The sequence below is a fragment of the Ranitomeya imitator genome, chromosome 7 (genome assembly GCF_032444005.1).
Source record: "Ranitomeya imitator isolate aRanImi1 chromosome 7, aRanImi1.pri, whole genome shotgun sequence".
NCBI lineage: Eukaryota > Metazoa > Chordata > Amphibia > Anura > Dendrobatidae > Ranitomeya > Ranitomeya imitator.
The window spans coordinates 165,536,366-165,550,060 of record NC_091288.1 but is presented as its reverse complement, the minus strand read 5'-3'; the positions used below and the strand labels follow the sequence as shown (position 1 = coordinate 165,550,060).

At 44.1% G+C, this 13,695-nt stretch overlaps 1 protein-coding gene across 1 annotated transcript; it reads right to left on the bottom strand.

Moving 5' to 3' along the window:
* Nucleotides 1–803: 803 nt before the first annotated feature.
* On the bottom strand, nucleotides 804–12,787 carry LOC138646121 (uncharacterized). The gene is made up of 3 exons (XM_069735584.1): nucleotides 12,660–12,787; nucleotides 2,667–2,750; nucleotides 804–1,335 (listed from the first exon to the last, which is right to left on the bottom strand). The coding sequence occupies exons 1-3, from the start codon at nucleotides 12,785–12,787 to the stop codon at nucleotides 804–806; spliced, it is 744 nt and encodes a 247-aa protein (XP_069591685.1).
* Nucleotides 12,788–13,695: the final 908 nt, after the last annotated feature.

Genomic DNA, 13,695 nt, shown 5'->3' with positions numbered 1-13,695 from the left:
GTTTGGTCTGGGGAGACCTATTTTGAACTTTGGTATTTTTTGGGGTGTTCAAGATGCGGTTCTGAAACTTGTGGTTGATTGACTTAAATGAGGATGGGTCGGTCGGCCACGGGTTTCAGAGCCGCATCTTGAATATTTTAAAGAATATTGAAGTTCAAAGTCGGTCATTTTTGACCAACAGAACAGCAGGGTTAAGCCGCTAAGTAAAATGTACCTGTTATGTTTAAATGTACCTGTAATGGAAAAATGACATACCTGTTATGTTTAAATGTACCTGTGATATAAATATGTACATGTAATGTTAAAATTTACCTCTAATGTTTGCTGAGTTAAATAATAAAATACCTTCCCTCAAAAATACAATACACGTGTGTGTTTGTGGCGGCGCATAAAGATACAAATAAAACAAGATATAGTGCAAATAAAATACAACTTTTATTTTACAAAGTTTAACAAAAAGAAGGATAAGGTCGGGGTGATTGGCTTTTGCATCGGGGTTTAGGTGAGGGTGAGATAGGGGTGGACCTTGGGGGTGTGGAGCTGTGGGGATTTAGTGGTAGTTGATGAGGAAGGGGTTACAATCGAAGCATCTACAGGGGAAGGGGCAACAAATTTAAAGATTTGATCAGGGATGGCAGTGGAGACATTGAGGATAGATGACAAAGTGGAATCATGTGAATCGATAGGCAAACTGGAAGGGACAGACAAAGACACAAGGGAAGGTAGTGACAAATTAGTAGGTGAGGGCGGAGGGGGTGGGTTCAATATTTTTTTGGCTCCTGGTTTTCGTTCTGGTGGAATTATTATTTCTTTTGGCCCTCTATTTTCTTGGCTGAGTGGGAGTGGTGGCCTCTGTAGCAGTCATCTGGCATGGTGCTGGACTGGGCCGCAGTGTGGATCCTGCTGGCTGCAGGGGTGCTGGAGTGGGCAGGTGTGGTGGAGTGGGCAGCATCATGGATATTGCTGGTGGCAGGGGTGCTGGACTGGGCAGGGTTGCTGGACTGGGCAGGGTTGCTGGAGTGGGCAGCATCGTGGATACTGCTGGCTGCATGGGTGCTGGACTCTGGAGCATGGTGGATGCTGCAGGCTACAGGGTTGATGAACTCAGCAGCATGGTCTTTCTGTGACCTGGAGGCGGTGGTGGTGTAGGATAGTTCGGTGGTGTGGGAGTTGAAAAATCGATGGGCTGCTGGTAATATATTCTGGCCTGTTGATTGTAGCTTTATGACTGCTGCTGGGACAGCTGCTACAGCAATGCGTGGCTGTAAGCAGCCTGGCAATGCTGCATGACGTTCAGCTGGAGTTGAGGTGTAAGGTTTTCTGACACACTCTGCTCTATTGCAGAAAAAAAATGTTACGCCGGTCTCTCAAGGTCAGCTTCCAGGCGGTCAAGGCGTTTGTTCACATCCTTGAACCCACTCTCCACTCTGTTAGCAATCAACCTAATACTATCCTGGAAGACCGAGCTTAAGTGCATAAACTCGGGCATGCCTGACCTCTCCCAGGCCCTCGATGCTGACAATAAGACCCAACAAAAGCAGTGGCAGAGGGCTGGGAGAGGGGAAAACCTGATGGACCAGCTGCCTGTTCCCCAGCCTGTGAAGTCTGCAAGGTTGCTCCATCGCTGGTGGATGATTGGGACTGCGTCTGTTCAGTGGCTGGTATATGAGGGGCCGCTTCAACAGGGGATGATCCGGGTTATATTGTGCTGCACCAGGTTCTGTGTGGAAAAGAGAAAAACATTAGTGAAAAAATCCAGGTTGTGTTGTGCTGCTCCATGCTCTGTGTGGGGAAAAAATAAAACATTATTAAAAATAATAAAAATAAAATTACTTACGTTCGCTGAGCAAGCGCAGTCCTCAGAAATGCAAGTTTCCAGTGTTATTTGTATTTCCGAAACCTTTGAGCAGCACCACTTCTAACCAGAATCTCCTCTCTCATGTCCTTGTTGAAGCGGTCCTTCATCGAGCGCCAACGGATTTTGATTCTCTTTAGGCTGTGTGCACACGTTGCGGTTTTATCGCGGTTTTTCCCGATAAAAACGCTATAAAACCTCAAAACAAAACCGCATACAATAAGCATCCCATCATTTGAATGAATTCCGCATGTTTTGTGCACATGATGCGGTTTTCTCCGCGAAAAAAACGCATCGCGGTAAAAACCGCAGCATATTCATTAATTTTGCGGTTTTTTTGCGGATTTCCCACTACAAAATGCATTGGGAAATGTCCGGAAAAAAACGCGGCAAAACCGCATGCAGATTTCTTGCGGATTTCTTGCAGAAAATGTTTTTCTCAGGAATTTTCTGCGAGAAATCCTGAACGTGTGCACATAGCCTAACTGTGAAGGGGGAAAAAAAGAAAAAAATTATTGGAAAAAAATGCACATACATTATCAGGTTCACTGCCACGTCAGACTGCATTGCAATACTTACCAAAATCATTTCTGTCTCAATCAGCCAGCAGCGATGTTGCTACTTCTTCCCAGAGACGTAGAATCACCACATTGTCGGAGCCCTGACGGTCACGGATGTCCCACAACGGTACTTGTTCTTACACAAGGTGGATTAGTTGTTCATTGTCTATATCAAGTGTGGCTTCTTCGCATTGTGAAACCTATAGAGAAAAAAAAAATTCTAGTACAACTCTGATGAAAAGACTACTTACACCCCATCTTTCCTCCTGAGACACTTGGGTCCGATGTTGCTAGGAAGCTTCATTTCCACTTGACTGCTCTTCACTGGTAGGTACCTGTAAAAAAATTACATGATGTAACACATAAAAACAACCCAACCACCAGAGTTATGGATACACCAGGAAAACCAAACTGGATCATATGGATCAACATAATATCTTTATTGATAAGTAGAAGCGATACAGAAAAATATAGAAAATTATTAATAAACAAACTGTGTAGGAATCAGGACAGTATGTACAGTATAACATAACCCCTTTCTGACCTCGGACAGGATAGTACGTCCGAGGTCAGATACCGCACTTTGATGCAGGGCTCCGGCGGTGAGCCCGCATCAAAGCCGAGAAATGTCAGCTGTTTTGAACAGCTGAGATGTGCCCGCAATAGTGGCGGGTGAAATCTCGATTCACCCGCCGCTATTAACTAGTTAAATGCCGCTGTCAAATGCTGACAGCGGCATTTAACCGGTGCTTCTGGCCATCCGGACGGAAATGATCGCATCACTGACCCCTGACACATGATCGGGGGTCAACGATGCTTCTGCATAGTAACCATAGAGGTACTTGAGACCTCTTTGGTTACTGATCCTGGCTAGCTGTGAGCGCCACCCTGCAATTCAGCTACATAGCAGCGATCTAATGATCGCTGCTATGTAGCAGAGGCGATCGAGCTGTGCCAGCTTCTAGCCTCCCATGGAGGCTATTGAAGCATGGCCAAAGTTAAAAAAAAGTTAAAAAAATGTGGAAAAAAAATAAAAATAAACGTTTAAATCACCCCCCTCTCGCCCCATTCAAAATAAATCAACTAAAAAAAAATCTAACCTACACATATTTGGTATCACTGTGTTCAGAATCTCCCGATCTATCAATAAAAAAAAGGATTAACCTGAACGCCTAACGGCGTAGAGAGAAAAAAATTCAAAACACCAGAATAACGTTTTTTTGGTTGCCGCAACATTGCATTAAAATGCAATAACGTGCGAGAAAAAGACCGTATCTGCACCGAAATGGTATCATTAAAATTGCCAGCTCGGCACACAAAAAATAAGCCCAAACCTGACCCCAGATCATGAAAAATGGAGACGCTACGGGTATCGGAAAATGGCACAATTTTTTTTTTTTTAGCAAAGTTTGGAATTTTTATTCACCACTTAGATAAAAAATAACCTAGACATGTTAGGTGTCTATGAACTCGTAATGACCTGGAGAATCATAATGGCAGGTCAGTTTTAGCATTTAGTGAACCTAGCAAAAAAGTGAGGGATTGCACTTTTTTTGCAATTTCACCGCACTTGGAATTTTTTTCCTGCTTTCTAGTACACGACATGCTACAACCAATGATGTCGTTCAAAAGTACAACTTGTTTCGCAAAAAATAAGCCCTCACATTGACAGAAAAATAAAAAGGTTATGGCTCTGGGAAGGAGGGGAGTGAAAAACAAACACGGAAAAATGGAAAATCCCAAGGTCATGAAGGGGTTAATATGTAGATTAAAAAACAATGATTAAATAAACCTGTAAGCACAAATTGTATAGAATGTCACTAATGGACCTGTGCAAGGTAATGATTCCCCAAATTTGGGTATAACAAGTTCCCTAATAAAATTCTAAGAGTAAAAAAAATCTATACTAAGACGTATAAATAAATGTGCCAAAGTGCAAAAATGAATATAAAACATATAGGACAACAAGTGGAAGTCACACAAAAAATGTGTAATACCGCAAAATAAAGTGCTGCTGAGTGCAAAAGTAGATTCAGGGAAGGATCCTAGCAATCAAACAGGAAAATCACATAGGAACTGTGCAATACTGCAAGATCTACTACTGTATATAATTGTCTAAGGGTCACTTCCATCTGTCTGTCCTTCTGTCACGGTTATTCATTCGCTGATTGGCTTCGCCAGCTGTCTGTCATGGCTGCCGCGACCAATCAGCGACAGGCACAGTCCGGAAGAAAATGGCCGCTCCTTACTCCCTGCAGTCTGTGCCTGTCACCCGCATAGTCCCCTCCGGTCACCGCTAACACAGGGTTAATGCTGGCGGTAACGGACCACGTTATGCCACGGGTAACGCACTCCGTTACCGCTGCTATTAACCCTGTGTGTCCCCAACTTTTTACTATTGATGCTGCCTATGCGGCATCAATAGTAAAAAATGTAATGTTAAAAATAATAATAAATAAAAAAAAACCTGCTATACTCACCCTCCGTTGCAGCTCGCGCCGGCCGCCATCTTCCGTTGCAGGTTCCGGTGGCAGAAGGACCTGCCATGATGTCACGGTCATGTGACCGCGACATCATCACAGGCCCTGCGCGCCTGTGCGACAAGGCCCAGCCATGACATCACGGTCATGTGACTGCGACGTTATCACAGGCCCTGCGCGCCTGCGCTACAAAGACCTGCCATGACGTCACGGTCATGTGACCGCGACGTCATCACAGGTCCTGCGCTACCAACCCTGGGACCGGGACCTGCCATGGACTGCAAGGGCTCCCTCGGAAAGATGAGTATATGTTTATTTTTTATTTTTTCACCTGTGACAAACCTGGCTGGGCAATATACTACGTAGCTGGGCAATATACTACGTGACTTGCCAATATACTATGTGGCTCTGTGCTGTATACTACTTCGCTGTGCAATATACTACGTGGCTGGGCAATATACTACGTCACTGGGCAATATACTACGTGGCTGGGCAATATACTACGTGGCTGGACAATATACTACGTGGCTGGCCAATATATTACGTCACTGGGCAATATACTACGAGGGCTGTGCAATATACTACGTGGCTGCGCAATATAGTACATCACTAGGGAATATACTATGTAACTGGGCAATATACTACATGGCTGGCCAATATACTACGTGGGCTGGGGAATATACTACATCACTGGGCAATATACTACGTGGCTGGGCAATATACTACTTGGCTGGGCAATATACTACGTGGCTGGCCAATATATTACGTCACTGGGCAATATACTACGTTGCTGGGCAATATACTACATGGCTGGGCAATATACTACGTGGCTGGGCAATATACTACGTCGCTGGGCAATATACTACGTCGCTGGGCAGTATACTACGTGGCTGGGCAATATAGTACGTGGCTGGGCAATATACTACGTGAGCTGTGCAATATACTAGGTGGACATGCATATTCTAGAACGCTCTATTCCTATAGGTCAGTTTCTGCGACTACGCAGGATATGCTCAGAGGACAATGATTTTGAAGAACAGGCTGAAGAACTCAAGAGCCGATTTTTAGACCGCGGTTACAGTAAATGGTCAATAAAAGAGCTTATAATCAAGCCAAAAATACAACCAGACATCCAGTGTGATTGGTAGGATCCTTCCCTGAATCTACTTTTGCACTCTGCACTTTATTTTGCGGTATTACACAGTTTTTGTGTGACTTCCACTTATTGCCCTATATGTTTAATATTCATTTTTATATTTTTTGCACTTTGGCACATGTATTTATATGTCCTATTATAGATTTTTTTTACTCTTAGAATTTTATTAGGGAACTGGTAATACCGAAATTTGAGGAATCATTACCTTGCACAGGTCCATTAGTGACATTCTATACAATTTGTGCTTACGGGTTTATCTATTCATTTTTTGATCTACATATTAAATATGTTATACATACTGTCTTGATTCGTACACAGTTTGTTTATTAATATTTTTTTATATTTTTCTGTATCGCTACTACTTGTCAATAAAGATATTATTTTGATCTATATGATCCAGTTTGGTTTTCCTGGTGTATCCATAACTCTGGTGGTTGGGTTGTTTCTGGTTACGAGTGGTCCCCACTTCTTTTCTTTGTTTTAACACCATGGGCAATTATTAATATTATTTTATACAAATTTAAATTATTTTATGGTTTTTTTTATATATTGTCCTAAGGTGATTTAACATTATCTAATATGATTTAACACATGTGGAGTATTGCCAGTCAATACATACCAATCAGTATAGCAAATGTGATTACATAATCTTTGTCAGGTCCACCCTGGGAAGAAGTCAGTTCTTCGCTTGATGACATGTTTGAAGAGCAGGCAGCAGTCAACTACAGAAAAGAACAGAGAAGAAAAAATAAATTTGGTAAAATCCTAACACAGTGTTCCCCAACTCTGATCATCAAGAGCCACCAACAGGTCATGTTTTCAGGATTTCCTTGGTATTGCACAGGTGATGGAATTATTGCCTGTGCAGGTGGTGCAAATATCACCCGGGCAATACTAAGAAAATCCTGAACACATGACCTGTTGGTGGCTCTGGAGGACCAGAGTTTAGGAACACTGTCCTAACACAATGTTGACAAAAAAAAAGACATGGACACCAATACTTACATCACAGGCAGTAGTCCAACAGCACAGCAGTAAGCACAGGTCAGGGACAGACGGCAGCATCAGGAGACAACAGCAACACCAGGAGACAACCAGAAGAAAACCGCAGCACCAGGAGAGTCGACCAGTCTGCAAGGAACAGAAAAAGCATTGAGAGAGACAGACATTTTCAAAGCTTCTATACTTACATAGACAGTGTTGTCCTCACCAGGACAGAAAACAGCACCGGGAGACAAACAGAAAACAACCACTGCAGCAGGAGACAACTAGGAGTCAACCACTGCACCAAGAGACAACCACTGCACCAGGAAACAACTAGGAGTCAACCACTGCACCAAAAGACAACTACTGCACCAGGAGACAACTAGGAGTCAACCACTGCACCAAGAGACAACCACTGCACCAGGAGACAACTAGGAGTCAACCACTGCACCAAAAGACACCCACTGCACCAGGAGACAACTAGGAGTCAACCACTGCACCAAAAGACAACCACTGCACCAGGAGACAACTAGGAGTCAACCACTGCACCAAAAGACACCCACTGCACAAGGAGACAACCACTGCACCAAAAGACAACTACTGCACCAGGAGACAACTAGGAGTCAACCACTGCAACAAGAGACACCCACTGCACCAGGAGACAACTAGGAGTCAACCACTGCACCAAAAGACACCCACTGCACCAGGAGACAACTAGGAGTCAACCACTGCACCAAAAGACACCCACTGCACCAGGAGACAACTAGGAGTCAACCACTGCACCAAAAGACAACCACTGCACCAGGAGACAACTAGGAGTCAACCACTGCACCAAAAGACACCCACTGCACAAGGAGACAACCACTGCACCAAAAGACAACTACTGCACCAGGAGACAACTAGGAGTCAACCACTGCAACAAGAGACACCCACTGCACCAGGAGACAACTAGGAGTCAACCACTGCACCAAAAGACACCCACTGCACCAGGAGACAACTAGGAGTCAACCACTGCACCAAAAGACACCCACTGCACCAGGAGACAACTAGGAGTCAACCACTGCACCAAAAGACAACCACTGCACCAGGAGACAACTAGGAGTCAACCACTGCACCAAAAGACACCCACTGCACAAGGAGACAACCACTGCACCAGGAGACAACCACTGCACCAGGAGAGTAGACAAGTCTAAAAGTATCAGAAAAAAACATTAGCACAAAGTACAAACAGCAGTGAGAGAGACATTTTCAAAGATTCTGTACTTACATAGCCAGTCTTTTGCTATCGTCCAGAGAGTTATGGCCTTGCAGTGTCCACACTTCCTTTTAAAGAGCTATCAATTAGCAGGTGGTTGAATCACTTCCTGGACCAGCTCATTAAAATTATGCATGCGTATTGAAAGCATGTGCGTACGCATGTCCTTGTGTACACATGCGTTTCCATAGACAGTAATGCGTTTTTTTGACACACTCATTCGCATGTGCATGACTGCACATATTTGACGGATTTTTGCAGCTTAAAAAAAAATGCAACATGTTGCGTTCGCCGGACCCCACCGCACCGAGAAATGAAGCATGCGTACGCTGATGCATGCGAACTGATGCAAACGCATGTCCCTGCGTACACCATGTTAAATATAGGCATACATGACGCATTCGGATTGTTGCGGATGAAACACTGCGCACACAGACGCAAATGTGAAACCAGCCTTAAATGACGCTGTCGAGTATTTAAGATTTTCGGTCGAGGCTGATGCCCGCAGGGTGTTAGCTGTCATATACAGGATTTTTGCTCGTATTCATGATTGATGTTTTAAAATATCGATGAGGGAATAAGGCCCCTTAACGTCCGTGTATCGGTGGTCGTAAAGATATTAAACACATTTTCTTTTTCATACAAAATATTAGCATATCTATTGGGATATTTTTTTTTTAGAAAAAATAAAAATACATAAGAGTGCAAAACAGTTTGTAGATACAAAGGAGGAGGAGGGGGAGAAGGATGAGGCATCTGCAGGTTCTGTATATGTGTTCTATGGTAAAGAAAATAACCGCTACCAGTACGTGATGGACTGATTATGTCATTAACAAAATTAAATATATTTTGTCTCTTTTTAGCACTAGCTAATCGATAAATTGGGTTGTTGCACTCCGAATTTCAATGCTGCAACTCCACACTTGCCGGCAATTTTTGGAAACCGTCGCGCAAATTTTCATAATCCAGAATGAAGGCATTTTACAGTTCTCTGTTTCCTTGGTGGACGGTTATGACTCATTCCTGTACAGGCAGCTGTCCGACCACAGCAATTAGTCCTGTGCTTTCATTTATCTGGGCAGACGTAACTGCTGTAATTTGTCGTTCTTGCTCCCTAAACAAAGACACATCACAATACTGACCTTACAGCTACTCCGGAAACCAACTATTAGAGCCACCATGGCCATTTTGTTTCATGTATTAATTACTGTGAGAGCTGAAGAAATGTTTCTGCTCGTTTTCAATGAATGCTTCATTTTTTTACTATTTTACTAAGAATTAATTGGTTTGACATAAGGCACTAGTGTTATTACTCATAGATTCCATTAACAATCATTTCATGAAACTGCAGTGCTTTATATGTCGTGGTGATGACCAAAATATGATTTTCTGTCTCAGAGTTGTGTAGCTACCTCTCCTCAAACGGCAATCTGTAAACAGGTTTGTCTACCCCTTCTGAGAACAATATGATGTAGAGGCAGAGACACTGATTCCAGCGATGTATCACTTACTTTACTGCGTGCTGTAGTTTTGATTAACACCAGTTTTATCTGCTGCAGATCAACCACCTGATGTCTGTATAACCCCGCCCACACCACTGTTTGACAGCTTACTGTGTACACTGTGCATAAGCAGAAAGCTGCCAATCAGTGATAGGGGCGTGGTTGGACTACCTGACAGCAAGTTTATTAGTCCTTTACTGATAATATCCTGCTGATAAAACAGTATTTTTAAAAAAAAAAAAGTACACTAAGGAGCCCAGTAAGTGATACACCGCTGAAATCAGGGTCTCAGCTCCTACATTACGCTGCTCTTAGGTTAGGCAGCAGAAAACTGGTGAAAGATTGACCTTTAACATGGAATTAGTGTTCTAATTTTATATCATATATAAATCTAGGTCATTGTATAAAAATAAAGTTATGTAACTTCCTTGCATAATTTGGTTTGAATTTATCATTGGCAAAAATGCTGGTATTAGCAAAGAATTCATCAAATTTAAATAGAAACGTCTTTCAATAAAATATCCTTTCCTATAAGTCTCACCCAATTTGTGAGAAAAGTGCCCAGGCTGGTATGAAAGAGCAAAACGATTCTATCTTTTTGTCACGGCTCTGTTGTCGGGTGTCCTGGGACCAGGGGCTCCTTCCCTGTCCCTAATGCTAGGAGCGCCCAAGCTCGCCCTGTTCCAAAGATTACTTCTGATGGTGAAGACGCTGGGGCCACGTACCTTGCCTTAGCGCCTGAATCGACCTTAAATCTGAACCCTTCCCCCAGTCAGGGAACAGGGTAGAAGTAGTGTATCATAGCACACCAACCACACTAACAAGGTAACATGAACAGGGATAAAGGAAAATGCCAGTCATACAAATATACTTACACAAACAGCAGAGGTAAACACCTGAGAGTGGAGGATGGGGTTAAACCAAACTAGGAGAAGGAGTGGAATTATCAGGCTATATGCGCACGTTGCTGATTTGACTGTGGAATTTTCTGTGCAGATTCTGCATTTCTTGGCAGAAAATGCCGGTCAGAATCTGCGCTTTTTTTGCGCGTTTTTTTTTTGCGGATTTGCTGCAGATTTTGTGCGGATTTCTTCCTTTTTTTTACCCCTGTGGATTTCTATTATGGAAGGGGTGCAAAAACATTTTTTGCGTTTTCTGTGCAGATTTTTACGCACCATTAGCACAGAATTTTTTTTGCCATTGATTTACATTGTACTGTAAATCACTTGCGGATCTGCAGCATTTCTGCGTGGAAAAAAACGCAGGGAATCTGCAACGTGTGCACATACCCTCACGCGCTCAAACCTAACAACACTCACAGATAAATCCACCAAACGCCTTCTCAAATAACAACAACCAACCAACAACCTCCAACCATGCAGATCAAGCCTCCAGGAGCTCTCAACTGAGCTCTGTTGGAATAAATATTATAAATTTAGAAAATATCACTATATTGTACACTGCTCAAAAAAATAAAAGAAACACCATCCCACATCCTAGATATCACTGAAAGAAATATTCCAGTTGTACATCTTTATTCATTATATAGTGGAATGCTTTGAGAATAGTAAAACCTAAAAATGATCAATGTAAATCACAACTAATATTCCATGGAGGTCTGGAGATGGAATGATGCTCAAAATCAAAGAGGAAAATCAAATTACAGGCTGATCCAACTTCAGAGGAAATGCCTCAAGACAAGGAAATTATGCTCAGTAGTGTGTGTGGCCTCCACGCGCCTGTATGACCTCCCTATAACGCCAACGCCTGATCATGCTCCTGATGAGGCAGTGGATGTTATCCTGAGGAATCTCCTCACAGACCTGGATTAAGGCATCAGTAAACTCCTGGACAGTCTGTGGTGCAATGTGGCATTGGTGGATGGAAAAAGACATGATGTCCCAGATGTGTTCGATTGGATTCAGGACTGGGTAACGGGCAGGCCGGTCGTTAGCATCAATGCCTTCATCATGCAGGAACTGCTGACACATTCAGTCACATGAGGCTTAGCATTGTCATGCATCAGAAGGAACCCAGGGCCCACAGTACCTGCATATGGTCTCACAATGGGTCTGATGATCTCATCCCGGTACCTAATGGCAGTCAGGCTACCTCTGGCGAGCAAATGGAGAGCTGTGTGGCTCTCCAAAGAAATGCCTCCCCACACCATTACTGACCTACTCTCACGGCCACTCCTTCTGCAGCCGTGCCTGCTGCCGGGACCACCGCCGCTCCCCCCACTCATACTTACCCGCTGCGGCGCGCTCCTCCTGCAGGCGCGCATCCTCCCCTTCATTTTTCTCCGCTCCCTGTTTCTCGTCGGGTGCGCGTGCGCACCGCCCACTCCAGCACTTCCTCTTTCTAATTTACAGGCGCTCTGTATCTCCTCTCTGTGATCCTGGAGGACCATGACCCGGAAGTCCTTCAGCACTCCATGTATTTAAGGGGATTCCTTCCTCCGCTCCTTGCCTGTCTGTCATTTGTGCTTCTGTGACTCAGGTCCACCTTTGTCTTTGCACTGCCTGTTCTGAGTCTCCGCTCTGTCCAGCCAGTTCAGCTTCTCTGCCTTTCCCAGGCTTCCTTGTCTCTTCGTCCAGTCCAGCCTTCTCAGTGTCCGCTCCATACTCTGTTAGTCTGGAGTCTCTGTCCTGTCCTGCTTCCGTTGTGTCTTCCCCTTCTCTGTGCTCCTTTGGTCTCGCCTGTACTCAGCTCTTACCAAACTGTACTTCATCTTACCCCGCTCTGTCCGTCCTATGCCAAGCTTCTCTATTTTGCACCTCCTACTACCTGTCTCCGGGTTCCAGCTTCTGCGGCAATAGTCTCCCATGGGTCTGCCCCTAACGCTCCCTGTATAGGGGGTGGTCTACCTGGTCAGCTCACCCTTGGGAGGTTCTTTGTCGTGGATCTGTGGGTCCACTCCAGGTGTTCCAAAAGATCTCACACCTACTTCTAAACTGGTCATGCTGGAGGATGTTGCAGGCAGAACGTTCTCCATGGCGTCTCCAGACTCAGTCTCATCTGTCACATGTGCTCAGTGTGAACTTGCGCTCATCCGTGAAGAGCACAGGGTGCCAATGTTGAATCTGCCAATCTTAGTGTTCTCTGGCAAATGCCAATCGCCCTGCACAGTGTTGGGCTGTAAGCACAACCCCCACTTGTGGACACCGGGCCCTCATAACACCCTGATTGAGTCTGTTTCTGACAGTTTGAGCAGACACATGGGTGTTAGTGGTCTGCTGGAGGTCACTTTGCAGGGCTCTGGCACTGCTCCTCATTGCACAAAGGAGGAGGTAGCGGTCCTGCTGCTCGGTTGTTGCTTTCCTATGCCCCCTCCATGTCTCCTGGTGTACTGGCCTGTCTCCTGGTATCTGCTCCATGCTCTGGACAATATGCTGACAAACACAGCTACCCTTCTTGTCCCAGCTCGCATTGATGTGCCATCCTGGATGAGCTGCACTACCTGAGCAACTTCTCTGGGTTGTAGACAATGCCTCATGCTACTGTACAGGACCTCTAGGGATAAGAGCAATGACAAAATACAAAAGTGACAAAAACAGCCAAAAAAGGATGAGAACAGAGAAATGGTCTGTGGTCACCACCTGTAAAACCACTCTTTTATAGGGGTTGTCTTGCTAATTGCCTATCATTTCTCACTGTTGTCTGTTACACTTGTACAACAGCAGGGGAAATTGATTCACAACCAGTGTTGCTTCATAACTCAATGGGTTGATTTCACAGAAGTATGATTGACTTGTAGTTACATTGTGATGTTTAAGTGTTCCCTTTATTTTTTTGGAGCAGTCTATTTTGTAAAATAATGTTTTTGTGTGCAAAAATATCAAAACATAAAAAAAACTTGGTATCACTGTAATCATATTGGCTCAAAGAACAAACCGGTCTCAT